This window comes from Haliotis cracherodii, unplaced genomic scaffold, assembly GCF_022045235.1.
Source record: "Haliotis cracherodii isolate W230 unplaced genomic scaffold, xgHalCrac1.p SCAF_13, whole genome shotgun sequence".
Classification (NCBI taxonomy): domain Eukaryota; kingdom Metazoa; phylum Mollusca; class Gastropoda; order Lepetellida; family Haliotidae; genus Haliotis; species Haliotis cracherodii.
The window spans coordinates 16,412,769-16,437,544 of NW_027266268.1; the positions used below are offsets into that span (position 1 = coordinate 16,412,769).

Consider the following 24,776-nt stretch of genomic DNA (forward strand, 5'->3'; position numbering starts at 1 on the left):
GACAAAAATGATGCCCGATGCAATTCCCTAGTTTGACTTGTGCCATATGTCCCGGGGTTTCTTCAGGTGAACAATTGACTCGCCTTTGCATGTGTTTGTGACGGGTGCCACCAATAGGGCAGGTTAAGGTCACCTTTTCCCGAACACCTGGTATCATCACTATTTGACAGTGATTCATTAACGCATGCAAATGATAATGTCGTAATCGTACACTGGATTCTGCTTTCGGCAGAGATTTCTTACGCTTAGAGAAAGGGTCCTGTTGTTTTTATTTAAAGACATATTCAAATACTAACTCGTGGGATTCATTAACTTGGTGCCTCCAGCATCACTTCCTACAGCAATGACCGCCTCCGTGGTCTAGTGGTAAAGCGCCGCCCGGAGAGCGGAAGGTCCGGGGTTCGATCCCCGACCGCGTCATACCAAAATACGTTAAAAGATGGTATTTGTTGTTACCCTGTCTGGCGCTCGGCATTAAGGGGCTAAAACAAGGACTGGTCGGCTCGGAGTCAGTATACTGTGTCAGAGTGGGGTATTCATGTTAAACTGCGGCATGGTATCTCAGTGTGCTAGCACTATAAATCGGCATCAGTCCGGACTAGTACAAGCAACCACACACACACGTGCATGCACGTCGCTATATAAGTGCAATAATCTTGGACGCGAAGTTAAACCCTATTTCACCCCACCTTCAACTCCTACAGCAAACTGACACGCCGTGAACACTGAAATACTGTAGCAAGCAGGGTTCGTTATACTCACTCTTCACCGTTATAACAATGATCAACTACTATAAAGTGAAAACACTTAAATGCAAACCCACTGTGCCCAGCATACCGTCTACAGAAGATACATAATGCACATATCATTTCATCATTTCATCGTCTCACACAGACGACTCTGTTCTCATGTCATTTTGTAAACAAAGGATTAAGAAAAACATGTATGAATTGAGAATTATCATATTTGTAAAACGGGCCAGGCATTGTCCCAACAAGACTTCCACCTACGACATCTAGGGGCCCGGCTCTCGACACCGCGTGGGCCAGGTTAACCCTTGTCAATGCGGTAGCTGCCTCTAGGCGAAACTTGTGACGTACAGCCAGCTATCAAAGTTCTGAATACCTTCAATCATCACTAGATTAACCATGTATGGCTTGTTGTCTTTTTAGGAAACGACGTGTATCTATCTTAGTTAGATTGTAGCATTCAAAATAGAAAGATGAAAACAAAAATCTAAATTTATAAAATCCTGAAAGTTTTGAGGCATTCCCCGAATTACCGAAACACACCTTGGTCGGGTCAAACGAGCGTGGCTCAGGTAAAACATACCATGTATTCAGATTCAGGGCAAATGAACTTTTTAGCATGGCCCATGTTCAGCGTTTCAGCATATTCTTGAAACCAGTAGCGTACAATCAGGCCCTATCCCAGTCAAGCCGACCATAAACCATTTTACTGTAGGGAAACCAGTCTCGCAGCTTAGCGACGTAACTGATACATGTCTGGATTTTGAGATGCATCACGTAACAATAATGTCGCTTGTGTACCAATGAATGTAAGGTTATTACCAACGTAAGTTACATGTACATAGTTACAGGCATTTGTGAGTGTTATATATTATGCCTGTTACTTTATCATCGTACGTGCATGGAAATTTTTTATAACATTATTAGTTGAAATACATATAACGTAATGTTACTGTTTGTTTGTTGTTTAACGCCGGACTCAGCAATATTCCAGCTATATGACGGCGGTCTGTAAATAATCGAGTCTGGGCCAGAAAATCGAGTTATTCACATCATGAGCATCGATCCACGCAATTGGGATGACATGCATCAATCACGTCAGCGAGCCTGACCACCCGATCCCGTTAGTCGCCTCTTACGACAAGCATAGTCGCCTTTTACGGTAGGCATGGGTTGCCGATGACCTATTCTAGTCCGCATCTTCACGGGTCGTAATGTTACTGTCTACGTGTGGTTCTACGCCGATTTAAGATGCGACTTAATAAATCAGGAGGTCGGGGACAAACGGAGTGGGACGTTGCTTATTACATCAATCACTGGATCGAGTCTAGACTATTTTTAAAGGTCGTCGTCATATAGCTGGAATATTGCGGTGTGCACTGTTGAACTTCGCCATATCGCGAGCGTGTGTGTGTGTGTGTGTGTGTGTGTGTGTATTTTCTAGTGCTATGACTGATATACCATACCTCAAATTAACATCGATTCCACACTGAAACACAGTATACTGTCTGCGAGCCGACCAGTCCTTGGTTTAACCCGTTAAATCCGAGCGCCAGGCAGGGAAACAACAAGCACCACCATTTAACGTCTTTTGATATGACGTGGCCGGGGATAGAACCACCGACCTTCCCCTCTCCGGACAGTTGCTCTATCCACTGGACCACGGAGGCCGCCCCGAGGTTGATCAAAGTGATGCATTATATGTAATTCCACAAGACGGACAAGGCTACTACTTAAAGTTGGCTTTCGCGAAGTCAGCAATGTTACAATTGTCATTGCACAAAAGACACGGGAACATAGACGCTTTAACCACTATCATTATAGCATTAACAGTAAATGCAAGAGGAAACATCTTAAAAGAACCATTCAGTTGAATTTAGGAAAATCATACTTTATAATTATCATCTTATCAACAATAAATAAAGTACTTTTGTCGTGTCAGTGTATGACATGAGAGTGTTCCATGTATAATAAATGTAATTGTAGCCTCTAATGTCCTTCTATTTCTTTTTCTTCCAATTCGTTCGCAAGCGAATTGAAGATGAAAAGTTTGTGTCAGCTGAAGCACTAGAAAACCCTGGTACTAGGTGTACAGGACGTATCATATCAACAGTCTTGTGTTTGTTTGTTTGTTTGTTTGTTTGTTTGTTTTTTGCTTGTTGCAGCATGTATTATTCAAACTGTATTACAGCTGGCTGTAAATAATCGCGTCTGGAGCGGACAATTCAGTGACTGACATCATGAGCATCAATATACAAAATTCGGATACGATGACATGCAATCTGTGAGCTTGACCACCCGATCCCGTTTGTCTCCTCATAACTGTTATGTTAATTGTCAGTTATAACATGAATCAGAAAAGTTAGCTGATAGGTATGTGTCAATAATTTAACATGTTTGTGCGTATACGATCAAACTATATTGCAATATTGCCTAACATCAATATTAAGACTATGAATAAGATTAGCAGCTGATTAGCGCCACGTGATTGGCTATAAGCTAATCTTATCTCATATATATATAGTGTTGATTATCGCTGCCTAAGGCAATTAGATTATCCAAGGCTACATCACAACATATCACCATACATTTATTGGTTATGTCAAAATACTGACAATTCTGTTATATCACAATTTAATCGTCATCTCAATGCATTGTTTGAATAAGCAAATTGGTTACAATAATGTTTACTGTTTACATCGGCATATTTGTTATTTCAACATTGCTATCTCAACACATTGTTTACATCAAATTTTTTCAACATATTGTTTATATCAACATATTCGATACCTCGCCATACAGTTAATATCAGTATTTGATACCTCGACATACTGTTTACTTCCACATATATGACAGCTCGACATACTGTTTATATCAATATTTGATACCTAGACATACTGTTTATATCAGCATAGTTGATACATCGACACACTGTTTACATCAACATTTGATACCTCGACATACTGTTTACATCCACATATATGACAGCTCGACATACTGTTTATATCAACATTTGATACTTAGACATACTGTTTATATCAGCATAGTTGATACATCGGCACACTGTTTACATTAACATTTGAAACCTCGACATACTGACGCTATCAGCATATTTGATACATCGACATACTGTATATCAACATATTTGATACCTCCAAATACATGTACTGTTTATATCAGGATATTGCATTCATTCCAATATACCGCTTATATCAGAATGTTGGTTATTTTAACATTGTTATCTCAACATGCATATTGTTTGCAGGTTATATAAACATGTGCATATTGCGTATATTCCACATACCACTTAATCAGCAATATGGATATTTCAACATATGCTATCTCAACAGAATGTTGATATCAAGAGCCATACCATGTTGCAAAATACTGCTTGTATTAATATGTTGCTTATCTCAATATACAAATGTTTCCACACATTGTCTATCTCAATGTACTGTTTATATCAACACACATGTATATAAAATTGGACACACTTCATTAGCATTAACGCAACAATGTCATTATCTTATCATGTTTAAAACAGAGTTTAGAAATTAAGACTCTTGAAGCCAGTCTTTGTATATACATAGAATAGATTTTCCAGTTGTTTATCACATATAACGAATTTTCAGACAGGAAGGTATATGAAAACCCTGAAGGAATGTAGACTGTGTTTGATGCGTTAACAGTTAATAGAAAAGTTTGTTCTCAATCTGCCCTTTTTATCAAGGTCTCGGTTGAACATACCTACCTCCACGTATGCATTGACTTTCAAATATCTTTACGTTCCATGCAGTGAGTTTTAACGTCGTCTGTAAATATAAATGTACTAAAGTCCACAGCTTATATATTTCATGCAATGAAGTTAAGAAAGTTTATGATATGAGCAATTCAAACTAATTTACTGTCCACACAGATTTGTACTTCAGGCATGTGGTCTGCCAGTATTTGTGCAATAAAGATATTGCATATATATGAACACATTGGCTATCTCAACATACTGGTTTTATCAACACTTTCGCTATCCCAATGTACTGTTTATATCAACAATTTGCCTCTTTCAGCACGCTGTTCATAGCAATGTTTTACTAATCTAATATATATATTTGATAACCCCCTATATGGACAAATTGGTTCCATTGATTAAATGCTCACGGACATACTTATCTCGACAAATGGTTATACCAGGATACTTATCTCGACAAAATGGTTGTACCGGCATACTTCGACACATTGTCTATCCCGACATACATCACGACAAAATGATTAAACCAACATACTTATCTCAACACAAAACTTGTTTCAAAGTTATTCAAGTTAACGTTTATAATTAACATCCCTTGAAAACTGAACTTGAGATATTTTAAAGTTTTATTTATGCACGTCTTGCGGCTAATACTGACATCAAAGTATACAATTAAAGGAATGTTCTTATTGGCAATGTCAACTTCCCCAAATTCACTGTTGCATTCCCCACACGTAGGGAGATTACGTGACACTCATCCGAGAACAGGTCAATGGTACATATGACCGAGTGAAGTCCTATGTATTTGTTTCAAGACATTAAACAAGGAAATGAACTTATCTACGATGTTAAAAACAACAAATGAATATGCAGAAATTCTGTCAGCTTTATTTATTTTTATTGTTGAGTAAGGTTGGTTGGTTGTTTTGTTGTTTAACGCTGCACTCAGCAATATTCAAGCTATATGACGGCGTTCTAACTAGACCAGACAATCCAGTGATTGATATCAAGAGCATCGATCCACGCAATTGGGATCGATGACATGAATCAACCAAGTCAGCGAGCCTGACTACCCGATCCCGTGTTGAGTAAGGGTTTAAGGTTATAAGCCATTTGTTATTTGTGTATCAGTTGAATGAAACTGGTACGGAATAATTTGCAAACTGATGATGATCTCATCCAGAACATTTGCAATCATGATGCGTTTCCCTTCCTGATAAAATACGCATATATGGCAGCGTTTGAACACGATGAAATCCGACTGCGTTACATTTCTACAAGTGGCCCTCGAATACGTATTTGTTAATAGCAAGCCGGAATCCATCCCATACAAGTGTATTTGCACTACAAACATTTAGACCATCAAAGATTAAGAAAACAGACAATGAGTAATTGGATGAATTTGCCGGCCTCTTGAACGCTGAAAGGTAGCCCCACCTTAAAATGTAAACCCTGGTACGCTTGAGGCGACAGGTAGCGCGAGGACGGGGGAAGTAAGGCAATCAATCAATCGTTTTACTGCCTTTCAATTGGCTGCTAATTTTAGACAAATATGTCGTCTGTCTCTGAAAGAAAAAGCTAACATGGATGAACTCGGATCAATATACTTATTTTATTTCGTAGTAATAACTGAGTTCGGTTTATTTATGACGTTTCGTGCCTAAGTTATGGGACGTTCACAAAAAAACATGCCAAGCAAATTCGTAGAACACTTGCTTACACGATGTGAGCTGACGCCGGCCGGCATTTTGTCACGTGACACTACTACTACTGCATGACACAGGAAAACAGGTTGAAAGAAAAACGACAGCTCAGCCCGTTCTGCACCAACCTGTCCAGGCTTCGCGTAGCTGATGTAACCTCATTTAATATTAGGTGGTCCCGTCTCAATCCACTGTGCATTGCTATGACCACTGTTATCCATAGTAATCTCTACTGCCGCAATATTATAACTATATCTCGTTCTCCTTGACTAAACGGTGGATTAGCTTGAATCCACGTCAAAACAATCCAACCGAGAACATGTTTTTTTTATACCTGGGCCTATCTGACAATATTCTAACTGTCTTGGCATGTGTTGTATTTAACGCAACTTCACGTGCACAAATTTCTGACATGCACGACGTTGGCGCAAATAGGCACTTCAAGAATGTATTGCTGTACAGCTTTACTCATCTCCACCTACACACGCACGCAAAGCTCTCACATGCATTCATCGATTTTAGGTTAAGTTCGAAGCATAATGTAACTAAACAATCTTGATTTCTCAAGGAAGTCATCCATGTCCCTAGTTGCCAGAAACATCAACATTAATTTGTGTACGTCTTCAAAATTGACCTAAGCTGGTAACTAACCATGAATAGGTACGGCTAGATCCACGAGGAGTGAATCCAGTGACGACCGGTGTTGGTCGACATACCGGCTTAGAAATGTTGTTGGGAGTGTGTGTGTGTGGTGGGGTATGGGGGATGGGGGTGTGTGTTACTTTCAGGAGTGTTTCGTAGGGCAAAGATAAAGTTACCAATTACATTTAAGTCATGAAGAAATGATTGACGGAGACACTTAAGAGTGTTTAACTACACAAATCACAAGTCATTGGTGTGTGGGCGGTGTTGGATGCATGTGGGTTTATCAATAACAAACGGTAATAAGATATCATTGAAAATAAACTCAACACATGTCATCGTGACCTGCATTCGTGCTGAACCATTTTCAGCTAATTCTGCTGAACATACGATCCCCGACTTAACCAAGCATATCAAACCTTGTATACATCATACATATTTCCCATGCAGAGAGTACACTTTTATTAATACATATACAAGTATATAACAATCATACATTTGTCAGATTAATAATTAACGTCAAATACTGTATCTATTACATTACATATTGCATAGAACGTAACCTTTTTGGTACAAAATGTTCCTAAATTAATTTTACAACTGTCTTCCACCTGGACGAGATGGCCTCATGCGAAATATATACACCGTAGTCAGTGACAGTCATGGACGGGTTGGATCATATCGTATTCACGTTTTACGAGTGGGGTCGCTTGAGGGAAAATTCGACGATGAGATATTATTCTATGTACAGTGAAGCAGTTAATTTGTTTACAGAGACCACAAATCACAAACGTACTCATGCTAACTAATAAACAAATAAACATATCGTACAGCTTGCATTGTCTATCTACATGTACGTTTATAATATATCAGGTGTACACCAGAAATCCCAGGGCCGGTCGATTTAGCATAAGGTCAGAACAGTGACCGATCTATCTGCATAAACTTGCACTTGTTGACAAGGCTAATTTACATGCATACAAACATCAAGCATATACTTATGTATCACCATATATGTCTAGGTAACCAATGTTTCTTTTAAAAAACGAGTTCTACGGGTTTGTAAATGAGTCAGCCTTTGCTTAGAGGAAGTGGCCTACTGAGCATGTGCGAACCGGCGTTGCCTTTTAAGGGTTAGTCTCTCCCTCCAGCCGACACAAGCTTTGTACCGTCCGTACAGTGAACACGTCTCTCTCGGAGCTGTGACAGACGGGCTGAAGTTACCTGCTTGGGATTTTTTACCTCACCTGTTCCAACTAAATCGCCATCATGTCGGTGCAACAGACAACCAGGACATCCTCGTCCACATATACACCTGCAATAAGTGCCCGCACAACCCTTGTGCAAAGAGGAAGCAACACTCGTTCTTCCCATGGAGGCTCCGGAGGAGGATTCTCGTTCTCTAGCAGAACTGTCAACCCAGTCTACTCTCCTGGTACATACCAGACTCTGTCCAGCTCCGGAGTTACAACTGTCCGCGAAAGTCGCCAGAAGGAAAAGAAGGAGATGCAGGGCCTCAACGAACGCCTTGCCGGGTACATCGAGCAAGTGCGCTTCTTGGAGGCCCGCATCAAGATGCTTGAGGACCAACTGGCCCAGCTGGGACATCGGGAAAAGTTCGACCTCCAGCCTATCAGGGATATGTACGAGGCTGAGCTGAACCAGGCCAGGAAAGTAATTGACGAACTGTCCAAGGAAAAGGCCGGAGTCGATGCTAGGATCGCCGGTCTCCAGGACGAAGTCCAGAGACAAGGTGCCGTGTAAGTACTAGTATTGTTTCATTTCAAAATAGGATTGTTCTGCTTCTACGTTGCACATGTTTATTCAGAATCTAAATCATCTTGAAAATGCGTGCTTGGCGTATATCCTAGTTGCAAAGTAAGCAGTTTTGCAGGTTTATTCAGAATTTAAATCCTTTTGTTAATGCGTGTTTGACAAGGCCCTGTATGCACGTAGCACAGTGGGCATATATGCAGCTCTGTATTGACTGATTGTCAGTGTAGTGAAAGCATTTGTTCAGTATGACAAAGGTGGCACGGGATCGGTCTTAACTTGCAGCGCCATATATCACACAAGTGAACAGATGCGTCGTCACTTGCCACAGGCCGACACGCAACACCACGCTACGCCTGTGAGATGGCAACATAAGCCACGCCCCCTTTGTATGACCGATCTATCAAACATCCCGATGAAAACAGGTTCACGCATGATTGATATTAACATCAAATGTGTAGCAAGCCGTTAGCATGAATATATACTGCATCGACACCACTACTCTATATCAGCTGAAGGTTACAAAAAGCTAACAGGTTGCTCTGTTGAACCTTCTTCAAAACATGCATGCAAAAATTCTGGAGGCATTTCATTCATTCAAGTCAGGTAAACAGAAATATCTACCATATCAAATTACAAACTTGAAGTTGGGGCGTTCACGAAATCCTCCACTTATAATGCCAGTTATTTTCCTCGTTCTACCTTTTGCAGGTTTTGTTTTGAAATTCAGTACTTGTGTGTAATACGATACCAACCTGCCGTGTGACGCCTGAACTATTTTGTTCACGTGGCAATCGTTATGAAACATTCACACCTACTGTAGAGCACGTTTCTCATGCTGTCCAAATCAATGCAAACAACCAGTAACTCTACTTTGATTTATTGAATAGAACTGGGACTGAATTAAAATTCGAACTTTTCACAAGTCAACACCTTAACACACGCTTTCGAACCTTACCCCACGCTGAAATTGCAGCTTTGTCTGAAGTATTCATCGTGATAATTTCAATTCGTAGCCGGTGTCAAATGTTCAACCGTAGCGTTCGAAGACATCTGAGTGACGCGCATGCTTATCCCTGATTAAAATTACAATCACGGTATGTGCCGGTGTGTCGTTACTATGTAACCTAACTACAAGTGTATCTGTCGACAAGGGTCGGAGTGACCTGGGATGCTTTAAGCCTTCCATCAGCCGAATCAATACGTGGCGAGTTGTCTGTATTGACTAACACCCCACACCTCCACAAAAGCACGTTTGGTTCGGAAAATCGTCTGCCGATGTGGTCAAGGGGAGAGCACTCTTATTCATTGTCGCTACTCAGTATGTCGAAATAGAGTTACTTCCCTTAGCCCTTCGTTGCCTGCACTACATATAGAGACAAAGTTGTCTTTCCTTACAAAAGAAGAAACATCATAAATTATTTCGTTGGAGTATGACCAGTTTATCACTTTGGGACTTAATGTATTTTTCACTAACTAAAGAATTGTACTATTTATTTTCTTCGAGATATTTGGCAATGCTTCCAATACACTGGAGTATGTTATTTCCTTTAACATTACGCCCCTTTTATGGGTGATAGGATAAGTTGATTTTCTTGTCCTGACCCTGAATAAAACAACCATGTGAGAAACAAAAATAAATCGTTTACATGGAATGTGTCCCTTTTAAATTTATACATAAATAATAACAACGAAATGCAGTCAGTGACGAGTTCAAAGGCAAATTCTATTGTGATATACCTCGTTCGTCTTCTGTGGCAATAAAACCTTTCGGCATGGTTTGCCGAGTGTGTGGAAGACAATGTTGACTTATAAATTGATTTTCTGCCCGTTAAGTCGCCGTCTCTGGCTGAATGCCATGGATCGATATCTGTGGCAGCTTAAGAAGTCAAATCAATCAATATGAACCGGTTTGAAGAAGGTCAAGGTTACACATATACGACTACATGATAGGAAAAGTTTCTAAATAAAAAATCGCCTTCGTGTATTGTATTTATTCAATCATTTCTCTCTTTTGTTAAACAATAGGTCTTCGAACAATATATCATATGCAATAAGCACACATACCTAGTTAAGCCGCTAAAGTCGAAATACTGCAGTGGCTGCTTGGGATTTGTATTTTGGGGAACAATCACTAAATCCTTTTTATCGCTATGGCTTTTAAGACATAAAACATTTCTGCAAGATTTGTAATGAGGATTCGACACTTTGTATGATGAGATTATTGTGGTTTAAGAAGTACACGATTACCCTTTGGTGAAACCCACAAGCTCGCGCACAGGGATGCCATAATAAGCGTAGCATTCGTGGTGATTAAAGGATTCAAACCCACGATCACCTTCGTATTTCCAATTGTGCCACTTATGTCCCACTGAACAAAAGAACCTAGTGTGTTCTGTTTCGCCATGTGCACTGTAGTTCATTATAGCAATTGACAGCATCTCCTAATATGATAATTATCTTTATGTGTATATATATATATATATATATATATATATATATATATATATATATATATATATATATATATATATATATATATATATGTATGCATTGCAAATCAATTTCATATTTTAGGAGTCCCGTTAAAATCCGGGTCTTCGGCAACCCATGGTTGTCCTAAGAGGCGACTAACGGAATCGGGTGGTTAGGCTCGCTGACTTGGTTGATGCATACATCGTATCCCAATTGCGTGGATCGATGCTCATTTTGTCAGTCACTAGATTGTCTGGTCCAGACTCGATTATTTAGACCGCCGTCATATAACTTGAATATGGCTGAGTGTAACGTGAAACAACACACAAAACATTTCAAGAACAAGTCCTCAACGCTCCTATTTACTGGTATTTTTCCTTTTGCAGGATCGACATTCTTGAGAAGCACAAGGTTGACTATGTGTCCAAGATCAACCAGTTGACCACCCAGATCGGAGAATACGAGGGCGAGCTCGGCTCACTCCGTCTAAGAATCAGGAACGTTGAGGATGAGAACGAAAAACTCCGTGAGCTCCTCAACAGGGCCAATGATGACCTGAAGAAATACAGGGCTGTAAGTAGTGCTTCATCTTCTAACACGTGGATTGTTAGCATAAATTGTATGCATTGTGGCGTTTCTCGATATTTTTATCATTTTTCTATTATTATTACTATTATTATTATTATTATTATTATTAAAAACCTGTGTGTATGAAATATGTCGTGATCGATCACTAATTATTATTAGGTTTAAAAAATTATGAATATAGTTTTGACATCTACCGTCACAATATATGAGTCGTCGTTTTGTTTACTAGGAGGACCACTCAATGAATTCTTCACCTAAAACTATGTACACATCGTAAATTTTAGACCCCCTTTGAATTTCCGACCTGGATGATTTAAATGGGTCTGTTCCGTATTAATGGTGTATTTGTTTGCTTTTGAACTAATATCTATACATGTTTCCAGGACCTTGACACTGAGACTGCTGCCCATATCGAGGCTTCCAACAGGGCGCAGACCTTCGAGGAGGAATGCGAGTTCCTCAGGGCTCTCCTGGACAAGGTGCGTGATTGAACCTTTCCACATCAGATACACCCTACTGTTTACATTAAAGTGAAACCTCGTTAACTTGAACTCCAATATCTCGATATGTCGTTAAGAACACGTACATGTATGGCCCAGTAACACTACGGTTTATTAGAGGCACTCCGCTTGTATGGAACTTGTGTAGTTCTTATAAATTCGAGGTTTTACCTGCCTGAATAGGAAGTAGTTCTGTTCTATTCTAAAATTCAGAATATACCTTCTGTGAGCTAATTAGGACATTCACGCCATAGTAAATATGCAGTGAATGGGTACCCGGTAGGAAGTTACTTTCGTGAACAATATCCTTTCGAGTATGTGTTTGGATATGCATCAGGAATGATTAAAGCACTTTGAATCGAAATTCGGCTTGCAAGGTGCAGTACTAAGTTCATGATCACTGTCACATTCGAAGAACAATACTTGAACGCTGAAATTACAAACGGGATTATTTGTTTCAAAGTAACTATTATCCCTTATGAGAATGTTTTACATAGAGGAACCACCAAGTATTAATGGCATCTTATAATATATTACTGACGAAACACTTTGTTGATTACAGATCCCACAAGAAACCCAGCAGACCACCAAGATCCAAGGACTGGACATGCGTGCATGGTGGGACAAGCAGATGGCCCAGGCCATCAGAGACCTGTCCTCCGAGTACGACAACGTCGTCTCCACCATGAGAGACGACATGGAGATGAGGATGAACGCTCAGGTGCGTTAGCCTCTTTTCACCTGTCTATTCTGATATGACATGAACTGAAATTTAGTTATGTATCAAATATCACAAAATATAAGTTTTCTTATTTGCATATTAAACTGTTTCGTATGATATACCGTGCCGCTTTTGCAGCCTAAAGCTTGCCATAAAATACTGTAGCTCTTGCAGTAGCAATGTCAGCAACACTTTCTTGCAATGTCAGAATCTCTCGCAATATCAGCAACTCCGTATGCTGGCTTTTTTCAAATTAACATTGGTAAGCATGGACTGTTTTTCGGGATAGTTACGCATTAAGAGTTATCTCCCTTTAATAAATGGGTTTGAGAATGATCTTCCTTGTATTTCCAGGTGAGACAGCTCCAGAGCGGAGCTGTGAGGGAGAACCTGGAGAGTGCCCATCTGAGGGAAGAGGTCAAGAAGCTCAAGGCCAATCTGTCGGACAGGTCCAGCGCTCTCAACGACGCCGAGGCTAGGGTAGGTTATCTACCTATTACGTTCAACGAAACAATTCTCAAAGACACGAGGTGGATACAACATTGTTTCCGTTCGGGCATCGGGCAGAAAAGAATGCTGGCTTAATTCTGTTATTCCAGAACATCTGGAGCCACTTACTAGTCTCGTTCCGGCCATTGCCATTAGTGTCATGTGTACTTGTTTGCATGTCTAGTTGTAATTATTGAGCACACGGCATATATAGTGAGTTAGTGAGTATGGTTGTACACCGCTTTTAGCAATATCCCAGCAAAAACGCGGCGGGGGACACCAGGAATGGGCTTCACACATTGTACCTATGTCGGGAATCGAACCCGGGTCTTCGTCGTGAAGAGCGAACGCTTCAACCACCAGGCTACCCGACCGCCCCTGGCATATATAGAACTACATGTAGATTGAAACATATTGCTACCCACGACCACGAGCTGCAGCTAGCCTCAATTGTCCCATCTCTTTAGGCTCGTGCAATACGCTCATCTGATTGATTTCTGTAAGACATGTGTTTTGGATTACGTAAATACGATGTCCTTATACATAATCTCATTTCAAAACTGAAAGGTTATATATTGATAATTTGATATCTTTAAGTTGTTAAGTGAATGTTATGAGGTCCAGTATATATAAAACGTCATCGCCAGATACTATGCAGTCTCCATGATCTGCCGAAAGAGATTCCATTGATCGTTTAGTTTGTGTGTTTGTTTCACGCCTCACTGAGCAATATTCCAGCTACATGACGGCGGTCTGTAAATAATCGAGTCTGGACCACTAAACTTGACTTGACCACTAAACATCAGTGATGACATCAGGTGTTCGCGACGGTGATGCTGTCAAAGAGTCTTACCACTGACTCTAGCCTTGACAACACAGATTATACCAATGTCGCTGACGTACCATTTTTTACCCTTCAGTTGAGGACTCTGGAAGCTGAGATGAACGACCTCGCCCGCCAGTTGTCCGAGGCCCGTCGCGACAATGATGAGCTGAAGCTGAAGTACCAGACAGATGTCGACCGCCTGCAGGGAGAACTGGAGACTTGCCTCCAGGAACTCCAGTGCATCATGGACGCCAAGCTGTCCCTGGAACTCGAGATCTGCTGCTACAGACAGTTGTTGGAGGGTGAAGAGAACAGGTGAGACAATCGTCACCAATTTCAAAATTGTAATACGAAATAGTTCAAAAGTATCGCCTAATTTAGATGGTTAAGGTGGTGGTCTCTTTCAGCTATATCCTTACAGCTTAGTGTAATGCAGAAAATTATTGTTCGAACTAACGGAGATAATGACATGGCGTGCTTCAAAACACGCCGAAGGCTTAACTATGCATTGTGACATCTTTGGAGTCATCGGTCAAAGGGGGAGATAATTTGCCGGATCAACTTCAGATAAGTAATGGACCTAATATATCCTTAGATTACAAGTGTGGTGGTGAAACATTAGATCATATTAGATCTCAGAAACGGTTCAAAATTGTTAAATATTTGCATGTTTGTCTTCCAGGGCTGGTCTTAAACAGATCGTTGAACAGGCCGTTGGTGTGCAAGGATCTGGAGCCCAAAGACTTAGTGAATTCATCACCTCGTCCTCAAGCTCATCCACGGCTATTGGACATAGCAGTAAGAAGTAAACACGTGACCATCACGTGATCGTCCTTGAGGTGTCGGCCCGGGAGGACTCAAACCCTCATCTCCTAGCATGACTTTTATTTCTGACGTTAAAGCGGGCATCCTCGGGCCCTCTCATTTGGCATATATTTTTGCTTTGTGGTCGGGCTAGTTAACGCTTTGCCTATACTGTTGCAATATCTCTACTATAAAACCGTATCTATAGGAGTCGCGTCACACTGGGTGTAAAACACAGTGTCTAACGTCAATTTTCAATGTGTAAATACCACAACGAAGCATAATGTTTATAAAGTTTTATAATTTTCCACCCGGCTGTTAAGATATGCTTTTCTTGTAAAGGGAAGGCCCCAGAGTGACCGATTCCACGTAATGCTTTATTTCTGTGTATGTCACTAACATTTTCTTTGTTTTGTAAAACCTGTCGTGTGGACACTAACACCTTTGACCCAACGTCGCGTTCACTTACACCCATGGGAGATAATCCTTGCACCCTCCCTTCCTTACCTACCATTCATCGCACGGAGAACGTGGTTGTCCCCCTTACTATCACGTGACCTTATCAGTGTAAATATGTAGCATACCAAATGGCAATCGCCTCGAAGATTATGTTATGAATGTGATTCGCGCTTCCGTAGTCGTGGCTGCATTTTCACCATGTTCATATAAGATGAATAGACGAAATACGAAATTGGAAAATTATTATTTCGTTCCGTTTGTCACGAGCAAGTGTAACTGAGATACAGCAGAGCCCATATGTATATAGGAATTCAAACAAATGGCCATACTACGCACCATTCCCTTGATTTGTCACGGCAAGCATGCTCTTCATTCATTCTCAGCATGATTTTGACCAATCACGAGTCATGTCACAAAATATGTTTTCCCAGCATGCAACTAGACCAATCACGTGTCCACATGTAACAAAGCAAAGAAGATGAATGTTTCATGCAAGTTCTTTTTTATTTCTAAGGCCGGTGCTATACGTACGATCTAAGTAGGTTGTGTACATCAATGTGATATGAGTAAATATATCATATATTCTACTCTTTGTATATTAGCACTATTTTCGATCATGATATAGTGAATTGTCACGTTTTTTTCATTACACACGAATAAAATGTTGAATGTTAATTCATCTTGATCTTCCTTTAAGACACATATACATAATATATAACCACAAACAAGATATATACATATATATGGTGAAGGTGAATAGTACTACAAATTATATATTTATATAGATAGATATATATATATATACATATATATCCATAGCAACTAGCGTATTTGTGAATAGAAAGATATTATATAAATTTGAAATAATCATAGACTTACAAAATTTTAAAAATTAATTTCATAATGATGAATAAGGGCTTCTTTTTCAGCGACAAATTAAAATATGTATATTCTAACAATCTATGTATATAATATTGTGATTAGGTAAGTCACATAAATGCACCGTTTTGGTAAGTTTGGATTTATTTTGTTTCCAAATCGAAAAGAAATCAATTATTTTGTTAGGTCAAGCATGCAAGGTAAAGGAACGTATGAAAGCAATTTTTCGTTTTGGCCGTGTCTTTCCAACCCCTTTTTCTGTTGCATCTGTTGTGATTGATAATCCCCACATCTGTAGTTGCGTGGAGTATATGTTGGTTTGTCTCTCACTTGCTTGCTGTGGCTCACTCAACTTTTTTCCTAAAGCAATATGTTTCAGGTCTGTGTCGCTGAAATACTATCTTAAATTGCGAGTTTCAGTAATATATTCAAATACCTTTTCGAACATGCAATTCATGTTTCACGTATGTTTGCAGTTAAATTTTCAGTTTAACTAAAAATAATTTCTAATCACATAAAATTAAATTAATTTCTTGAAAATATGTAAATATATGTCTCACGTTAACATGGTCGAAACTTATATATGTTATATAAATTGATATAAAGTTGTTAAACTATGCCATTTACAGGATAACAGTGTCAGAAATGTAGACTTGTTAAAAAACAAATGTACAAGGAGTATAACTGTAAACTAGAGAAGTAAACCTCACAAAACACATAGGACACCAAACAAAAACAACACACAACACAATAAAGCAACGAAATCCATGACATACTGAATGATCATGTGGGACCGTGACAATGACGGAGAAGAAGCCTCAGGCACTGAGTCAATTCCTCGCTCGGCCAGGCGGGCAGAACGTCAAGCACTGAATTCAGGTTCAGACAGAGGCTTTTATTCTCAATGCGAGGCTTGCAATATTACCTGATCTGCAACATTGAGTTGGTGACCTTTGAACCTCCTACGCGAGGCGTCTTGTATAAACAAGTTCGCTCTGTCACTGTCAACGCAAACAGGGGCGGTCCCAATTGTTTGAAACTATTTCAACAATGTGCTATTCACAGCAGGATCTACACTTATTTGCGTTTGATGCTAAATAAAAAATATTTGCTGACTTCGCGTGACTGGGTTGTTAACAATTCAGCTACGAAACTGCGGCTCGTGAATTAGGGAGTTAGCTGCGTGGAATTCTATTGGTTATCGCCCTGAGACTTATATGGAAATGAGCTCTTACTGAAATTGCCAGTCCGCGTTATTGTGCTGGTGACAAGAGTATTACCAGCTCCGCATGGACTTTATTTCCTAACAATAACTGTGCACCGTTTAATGTATCAATTTTTCCGCAATGGCGAGTCATTCACAATAGAGTAGAATTCCAATTGTATTTTGAAAAGGCTTCTGTAAACGACTGTAAAGTTATTTGCATCTTTTGAAAGCTGTACACTTATGAGTCATAGCATATCGTATGTAAATCATGTTCACCCAAGCGTAACTACCTCTTCTGGTCATGGGAACAACTGCACAATCCTTTCATACTCACTCAACTGAAACTATCTTTTCAAAACTGCTGAACGTTTTAATCTATGGTTTCGAGGTTTCCTTTCCAACGCGAGCAATGAATGTTATGAAAAGTTAAATACTGAAGCGCCTCTATGTGTTATGGTAATTTGGTACCCAAACTGATGACTAACACCCCAATGTCTTCTATATCAACAAAACATCTTACTTAATCCGAAAACACCTGACCTCGATAAGTTCTCTCCCTTTGTTTTTTCTGACGCTCGCCTCTCGCCCGATTGTTTCAATATTTGCACCCACCCCTCATTACACATTGAGAAATTCAGCATGTTTGCATTTATCTACTTCAAATGTTGTCAATGAGGTCACAGCAATAGAACATGTGTCCACAAGCTTTTCTGGGCCACTGAAGTACATTAGACGAGGTCACGTGACTAGCCGCCTCAGTCACGTTACCGTTATGTCTTAGCCTAGTCCTGCTTTCTCCGCTTACATAATCGATTACCATATATATCCCGCCGACACCTCACCCAATTGTTGTCTGACAGTGTAACTCTTTTGTGTCCTTATAAGACCAGTTTGTAAAGGAACTGTTCAACATGCTGAAGCAGATCGAACTTGCCTATTGAGTATTAACAATTTCACATTTCAATCTATGTATTTCACGATCATTGTCCTTGCACTTAACCTATCTGTCAATATTTAAAGGAATTAACATCATGCACGTTTTCTTATTCCCTTTTTTTATTTTCACCTCCCTAACCATGCATCTCATACTTTGTTGATAACTATGATAGAGGGATCAAAACCTTCCGCAGGCATGAACAGCGAGGCTTCCGGAAGAATGACTCAGTCAAGGTCGTCCCGTGGACCAATCAGCTTCGTTGAGGCATCTATTGACGGAAGTTACATCATGATTGAGAACACCACCTCTGGAACTAAGGGCAAGGTATGTCGCCATTCGAAAACATTGTTTATGTTTGTTTGTTTGTTTGTTTGTTTGTTGTTTAACGCTGCACTCAGCAATATTCCAGCTGTATGATGTAAATAATCGAGTCTGGACCACACAATCCCGTGATTGATATCATGAGCATCGATCCATGCAATTGGGACACGATGTCGTGCAACAACCAAGTCAACGAGCCTGACCACCCAAATCCTGTTGGTCGCCTCTTACGACAAGAATAGTCGCCTTTTACGGCAAGCATGGGTTGCTGAAGACCTATCCTACCCCGGATCTTCACGGGTCGAAAACATGTTTTAACTAACACTTGTCTTGGGTACTGTAGCATGTTTATTTCTCAGTAATTTGTTTTGGTTGTGTTTGGGCGATTTTGTAACATTATTCGGGGTTTGGTCCCAACGTGTCCAAATTTCAGCATGGTAAAGTTTCTTCGTCAGTTTACATCAAAGGTTTTACGGTTTATATCTATCTTCCATAATCTTAGAAATTGAAAAGTACATTCCTCGAGTACAAACATATCACGTTGACCAGTTTTCTGCCAATCTGGAGAAAACTGCACACTGGGCTTTTGCTGCATATGGTCTTGTGTTATATAAAAAGGATTTATAATATTACAATTTTCAATGTTCTGTCTTAAAAGCACTTACCTCTGTACTGTTCAAGTAAACAGTGAGCGCATTTTAAAATTCTGTTCATATGTTGAAATCTGACGTAAAAAATCTCAGCTCTTTTATGAAGAAAAACATTTCTCAGCTTAAAAAATTGAAGGAAAAAAACAATGACTCCAACAACCCCCGAACCCCAACCGAAAATATAAGAGCGCCAGTGTTTTACGATCTGTTGTTCATTTCAATAAAGGCCGAGACGTTGTAACGGATATATTGTGTAATTAGATTTTTGTTTTGTTTGGTTGTTGTTTTACTCCGCACTCAGCAATATTCCAGCAATATTACGGCGGTTGTGTAATTATAGCGGGCGATATGTATTATAACCGCGTGTATCAATCACGAGAAATAATACAAGTTTATACGATTTGATGTAGATGTCGGTTGATTTGAACCACGTGTCTCGTATACTTCAGGCAAATGTATTGCCCTATGGTACTTTGTTTTTTACGCCTCTATTTTGACTTCCAGAATCAGGATCTGTCCGGTTGGTCCCTGAAGAGAAGTGTTCCCGGCAAGAAAGACGTCACCTACACCTTTGGGAACACCGTCCTGAAACAGGGCGACAAGCTCAGAGTAAGTAATGAGGATTTGAACAGGGACAATCAGGACAACTAGCTTGTCATGGCAGTCCATCTTCCCGAATCAAGGGAGTTAGTTAACTGACTGTAAAAGTCCAGTGGAAACTGTTAACAATTAACTCCCCTGCCTCGGGAAGATGTGGTAGTCTGGAGATATGTATATTGTACTTAGTTTACGGATCCACTGCCCCTAATCTTCAGAAACATAAGAAGTCAAATATTTCTAAGCTAATGCACAAGAAAGTACACACCCATATCTGACGGTGTTTCGGCGATTGTTTTCAGTCTAGTAACGTTGTAATAACGTATGTGCTTTTGGTCAAATTCAATTTTTCAGATGTATACTTTCTTTAACCCGGCAGTTTAGTTCAGTTTTTATTAACGCCAAGCCTGATAAATACGCTTATGAAGAAAATATCAGAAACCTTTTTCCCTTTCTCAAACAAAGGGAACATGCTAAATGAACAGTGATGTGTTTGCTGAAATACATTTTATGCCTTCAAACAGAATTCCAAACTGTTTGTCCCTTGCAGCCACGTAAAAGCTATTAAATATTAAACAAAGAAAAAACTCCATAAATACAAAAAAATCTTATCCTACTGAATCCATCCTCTTACAAAAACAAAAGCAATAAATGAGGCCTTAATTAAAATTTTATTTCAACCCCTGACCACATGTGTTATAATGTTGGTTGTGTGGACGTGTGCTATGAAACAAAATAAAATCCACAAAAGTGTAGTTTTGGAGTTAGACCTGTCGCAAAACAATGACACGTATGAAGCATTCCTCCACTTTGTTCCTTCACATTTTATCATCTCTCTCAGATCTACGCTGCTGGCAACCCCCCAGCACCTGGTGACAACACCGTAGGCGACTACATCATCAACAAAGAGTGCTTCTCCTGGGGAGGCGGCTCCGGCACCACCCTTCTCCTTGACGACAGCAAGAACGTAAGTCTAATAGCATGATGTTATCTTTGAAGCGGAGAGTAGCTGGATGGGTGGCCGTTTTCGGAAGTTTGAAAAGTTTTCCTGGGAGTTTGTTATGGCCTGGGCCCTGCCTTACACTGAAACACGAATTACCTAATGCAAGTGACTTTGTTCGACATGTGCTTCTGTTCACCCAACAGAATGATTGGAAACCCTGTAGGATGAGATGGTAATGTGACTGTTTACCTTCTAGCGCCTCATAAGGCAGCTTGGGTTGTATACTCCTCAGGGAGCTGAGAATGAACTTACGGCACAAACATAAACTTAATGAGATATATATATATATATATATATATATATATATATATATATATTTATATATATATATATATATCCGGAAATTAAATTTGTATAAATATATATTGATCATAATCAATATTTGATTACTGATATAACTATGTTCATGACAATATTTGAGGTAAACATTATTTTATATAAGTATGTTTATCATACCTGGAAAGTCATTAGGACCCGTTGATAGCAGTCAAGTAAACAAGGGGAGCTAACTCTGTCAGATACAAAGTTAAAGTAGTTCCGACATGAACTAAGTCGCATTAATTATGTATATTCTACCAACAAAGTGCCCAGGATCCATTGACAGCAGCCAAATAAACAAGGGGGAGCTAACTCTGTCAGATATATAGTTAAAAGTAGTTCCGACATAAACTATTTGTCCGATAACTGTGATATATCATCACATAGCATATCATGTAACAATTATGCGTTCTCTTCCTCAACAGGAAAAGGCCTCTCTGAAATCAACAATCTCTGGACTGAAGTAAACGACCAACTCAACTGAGCGCGCAACAAAGAACGCCAACCAGTTCTAGGCAGTACTAGAACATCTGCTCTGTCAATTCACATAACAATTCAGTTCCACTTTTAATTGGCTTGTTAGGGCTCCTAGCCAAAGGCCAGTCTTATCACAGTCTTTAGTAGGTATAGTTCAGTGTACGTTAGAAAGCTGTCCAGAAGTATATATTTTTATTAGCCAGTTTTGGTTCAGCAGGCCAACGAGTATTATGTCTGATTCTGAAAACGGTGTGAGGAACTGGAATGGAAACATTCTGATGCTTTTTAATGCTCGTGGTCAAATCTGACAAATAGGAATGGTCAGACTGTTATTAATCATGCTTCTATGCTGGAATCAAAGTCTTGCCCTGCAGAGTGATATACACTAAACAAAACTATATATAAATTCCCTACTACACATGCAATAACCCATCGGCAGTGGAGATCTAGTATTTGTTTGTGATTACTGTTTTGTGTTTCAATTATGTAAATAATGTTGATGTGAGTGGGTGTCCCGTATATGTCCTTGTGCTAAGAGCATTCTGGAGGTTGTGAATCTTTGTGACACAGGGTTTAAAGGTCAAGGTTATACTGACCCTGATGTTGAAAGGTGAAGGTCGCTGGTAATGTGGTTACGATGTCGGCAGAACAGGGTTAAAGAGAACAAGGAAAATACCTACTTCTGTTACAGATGCACGTGGACAGTGTGACTTTCGGATCTTTTATCGGCAGCTGAGTTTTCCAATACTTTGATCAGCATAATTCGTACAGCGGAAATGTTAAACTGCACGCCTTACCAATAAGTCTTTCTTTGTACAAAACGTTGATGTAACCAAACGTGACTTCTCATTGGTTAATGAGAGAGGTTCGCAAGGGATGATGGGAACATTGGACGGTCGGGAATTCGACATCGTGTCGATAGAACGGGTTGTCTTTTTGCATGCTGGATTAAATCATAATAATTGTTGAAATAGTTAGTTGATCATTTGGTCATGAATTCCATTTGTTAATCGTTAAGGTGCCTCTGTGGTTTGCATTTTCAATATGGACGGGAGTGACGTGTTGACCGGGACTGACGTCATAACGTCACGTGGTGCTGTACACGTCATTTCTCGGCCTTATTGTTGGGGTAACACACAATGATCAATCCGTCTAATATTGGAACAGGAAAAAAAATATTTATGTAGCGATATTATCGGCACAAAGAGTATTGTTACGTCAATGCACGCGTGTTTGGTCTCGTTTTGAGGGATGAAAAACAAAGCAATGTTTTTCATGTTTTCATTGCGTACTACCTGCTTCGCTTTCTGAAACTAGTAGATATTTTCATATTGTTATAATTCTATGTTTTCTAAACTGTATGTAGCCACATGGTGCTCTATATTTTAGGGTCTCATATAATAAATTTATGACCTTTTTGAAATAAAGAATTCAAAAAATGACTCATGAATGCGTCTTTCTTTACTTACATGCAGTACAGGGGCAAGAGAGGACAAGTTGTACCTCAAATACAGAGTTCCGTCCCTTGGCTGTCAGGATCCGTTGATCATGGTTTCGAATCCAGGATCTCCGTTAATTAATCTGTAATCACCATACTCGTGGTAAATGTATTCGTCACGTTATGGTTGAACCGCCTCCATAGTCGAGTGGACAGAGAGTCTGCCCGGAGGGTGGATAGTCGGTGGTTCGAGCCCCTTGCCGCGTCATACGAAAAAAAAATATGCTACTTGTTATTACCCTGCCTGGAGCTTGGCATTAAGGGGGTAAAAGAAGACGTCGGCTCGGGGTCAGTATACTGTGTCCGAGTGTGATATCCATTTTACACTGCGGCAAGGTATCTCGTTGGGCTAGCAGTGTAAAACCGGCCCTAGTACTAGTGTAAACCCGGACTAGTAGAGGCACAACAGGAGTGAGTGCGTTGGGTTTAACGCCGCTTTTAACAGTATTACAGTTATATCACGGCGTGTCAGCTTAATGTGGGAGGGAAGCCCGAAGGCCGCAGGTCTCAGACGATTACCACTTCGGTCAAACCCACGAGCACGGGTGTGGTGCTGACAAACCTAGAAACATAATCGGGGCGAACCGGGATGCGAACCCACAATCATAGGTTTCTGGCGTGCCCAAGGAACGCAACTCTGCACAGCGAATTGCGGTGCCTTAGATGACTGGTCTACCGTTCCCCCCAGGCACAACATGACATGTTTACCATGTTGTTTTACTCACTCACAAACTGGGAATACATTAAGATCCCACCAGTTATCAGACATAAATATGCCTTGTGACGATCCAGTTTAGAATAAGTCTTCTGCAACCCATGCGTGTCGTAAGATGCGACTAACGGGATCGGACAGACAGGCTCGTTGATTTGGTTGACGCATGTCATTGTATCCCAATTGCGTAGAATTCTCGCGATGCCGATTACAGGATCGTCTTTACCAGATTCATTTATGTACGGACCGCTATCATATAGCTGGAAAGGTGCTGAGTGTGGCATTAAAATTTGTACTAAAGGACACAAGTATGGAAGCGTATTAGTGCCACATTCTGAAAGAAACACACACACAGATGATTCTTTCATCTCCGTAGAAGATACTTTAATATACGTAAATGATACTATCATCTACGTTCATGAAAGTATCATCTACGTAAATGAAAGTCGGGGACACTTTTAAACACATTAATACTAATTCATTTTGCTAATAATCCTATCTTTCGTACATTCAACCCTTGTAAATATATTGCTCGACATACAAGGAAGGTTGAAATCATTCCTCTTGTCATACAGTCTTATGGAGAGTGTTTTGTTAATCTGGGCCTAGATTTTCGAAACTATCTTAGTTAAGATAAATCATAACAACGTTCAAAGATAAGATATCTTTGAGGCAAAGATAAGATAGATTTTCGAAACTACCG

General features: G+C 39.9%; 1 protein-coding gene across 2 annotated transcripts; it reads left to right on the forward strand.

The window, feature by feature from the left end:
- Positions 1-7,983: 7,983 nt before the first annotated feature.
- Positions 7,984-23,305, forward strand: LOC139459673 (retrograde protein of 51 kDa-like). Of its 2 annotated transcripts, none has more exons than XM_071241291.1 (11): positions 7,984-8,599; positions 11,474-11,660; positions 12,059-12,154; positions 12,738-12,896; positions 13,251-13,376; positions 14,306-14,526; positions 14,894-15,009; positions 18,670-18,821; positions 19,973-20,077; positions 20,907-21,032; positions 21,812-23,305. In XM_071241291.1, the coding sequence occupies exons 1-11, from the start codon at positions 8,109-8,111 to the stop codon at positions 21,851-21,853; spliced, it is 1,821 nt and encodes a 606-aa protein (XP_071097392.1). In that variant the 5' UTR covers positions 7,984-8,108; the 3' UTR covers positions 21,854-23,305. The 2 variants fall into 2 exon arrangements, with proteins under 2 accessions (XP_071097392.1, XP_071097393.1); XM_071241292.1 differs by having other exon boundaries at positions 18,691-18,821.
- Positions 23,306-24,776: the final 1,471 nt, after the last annotated feature.

Bases quoted from the DNA above. Each gene is read 5' to 3' on its own strand.
- LOC139459673 (XM_071241291.1), top strand. From the start codon at position 8,109: ATGTCGGTGCAACAGACAACCAGGACATCCTCGTCCACATATACACCT. The intron at 11,661-12,058 runs GTAAGTAGTGCT...ACATGTTTCCAG, and splicing joins ACCTGAAGAAATACAGGGCT to GACCTTGACACTGAGACTGC. The intron at 12,155-12,737 runs GTGCGTGATTGA...TGTTGATTACAG, and splicing joins TCAGGGCTCTCCTGGACAAG to ATCCCACAAGAAACCCAGCA.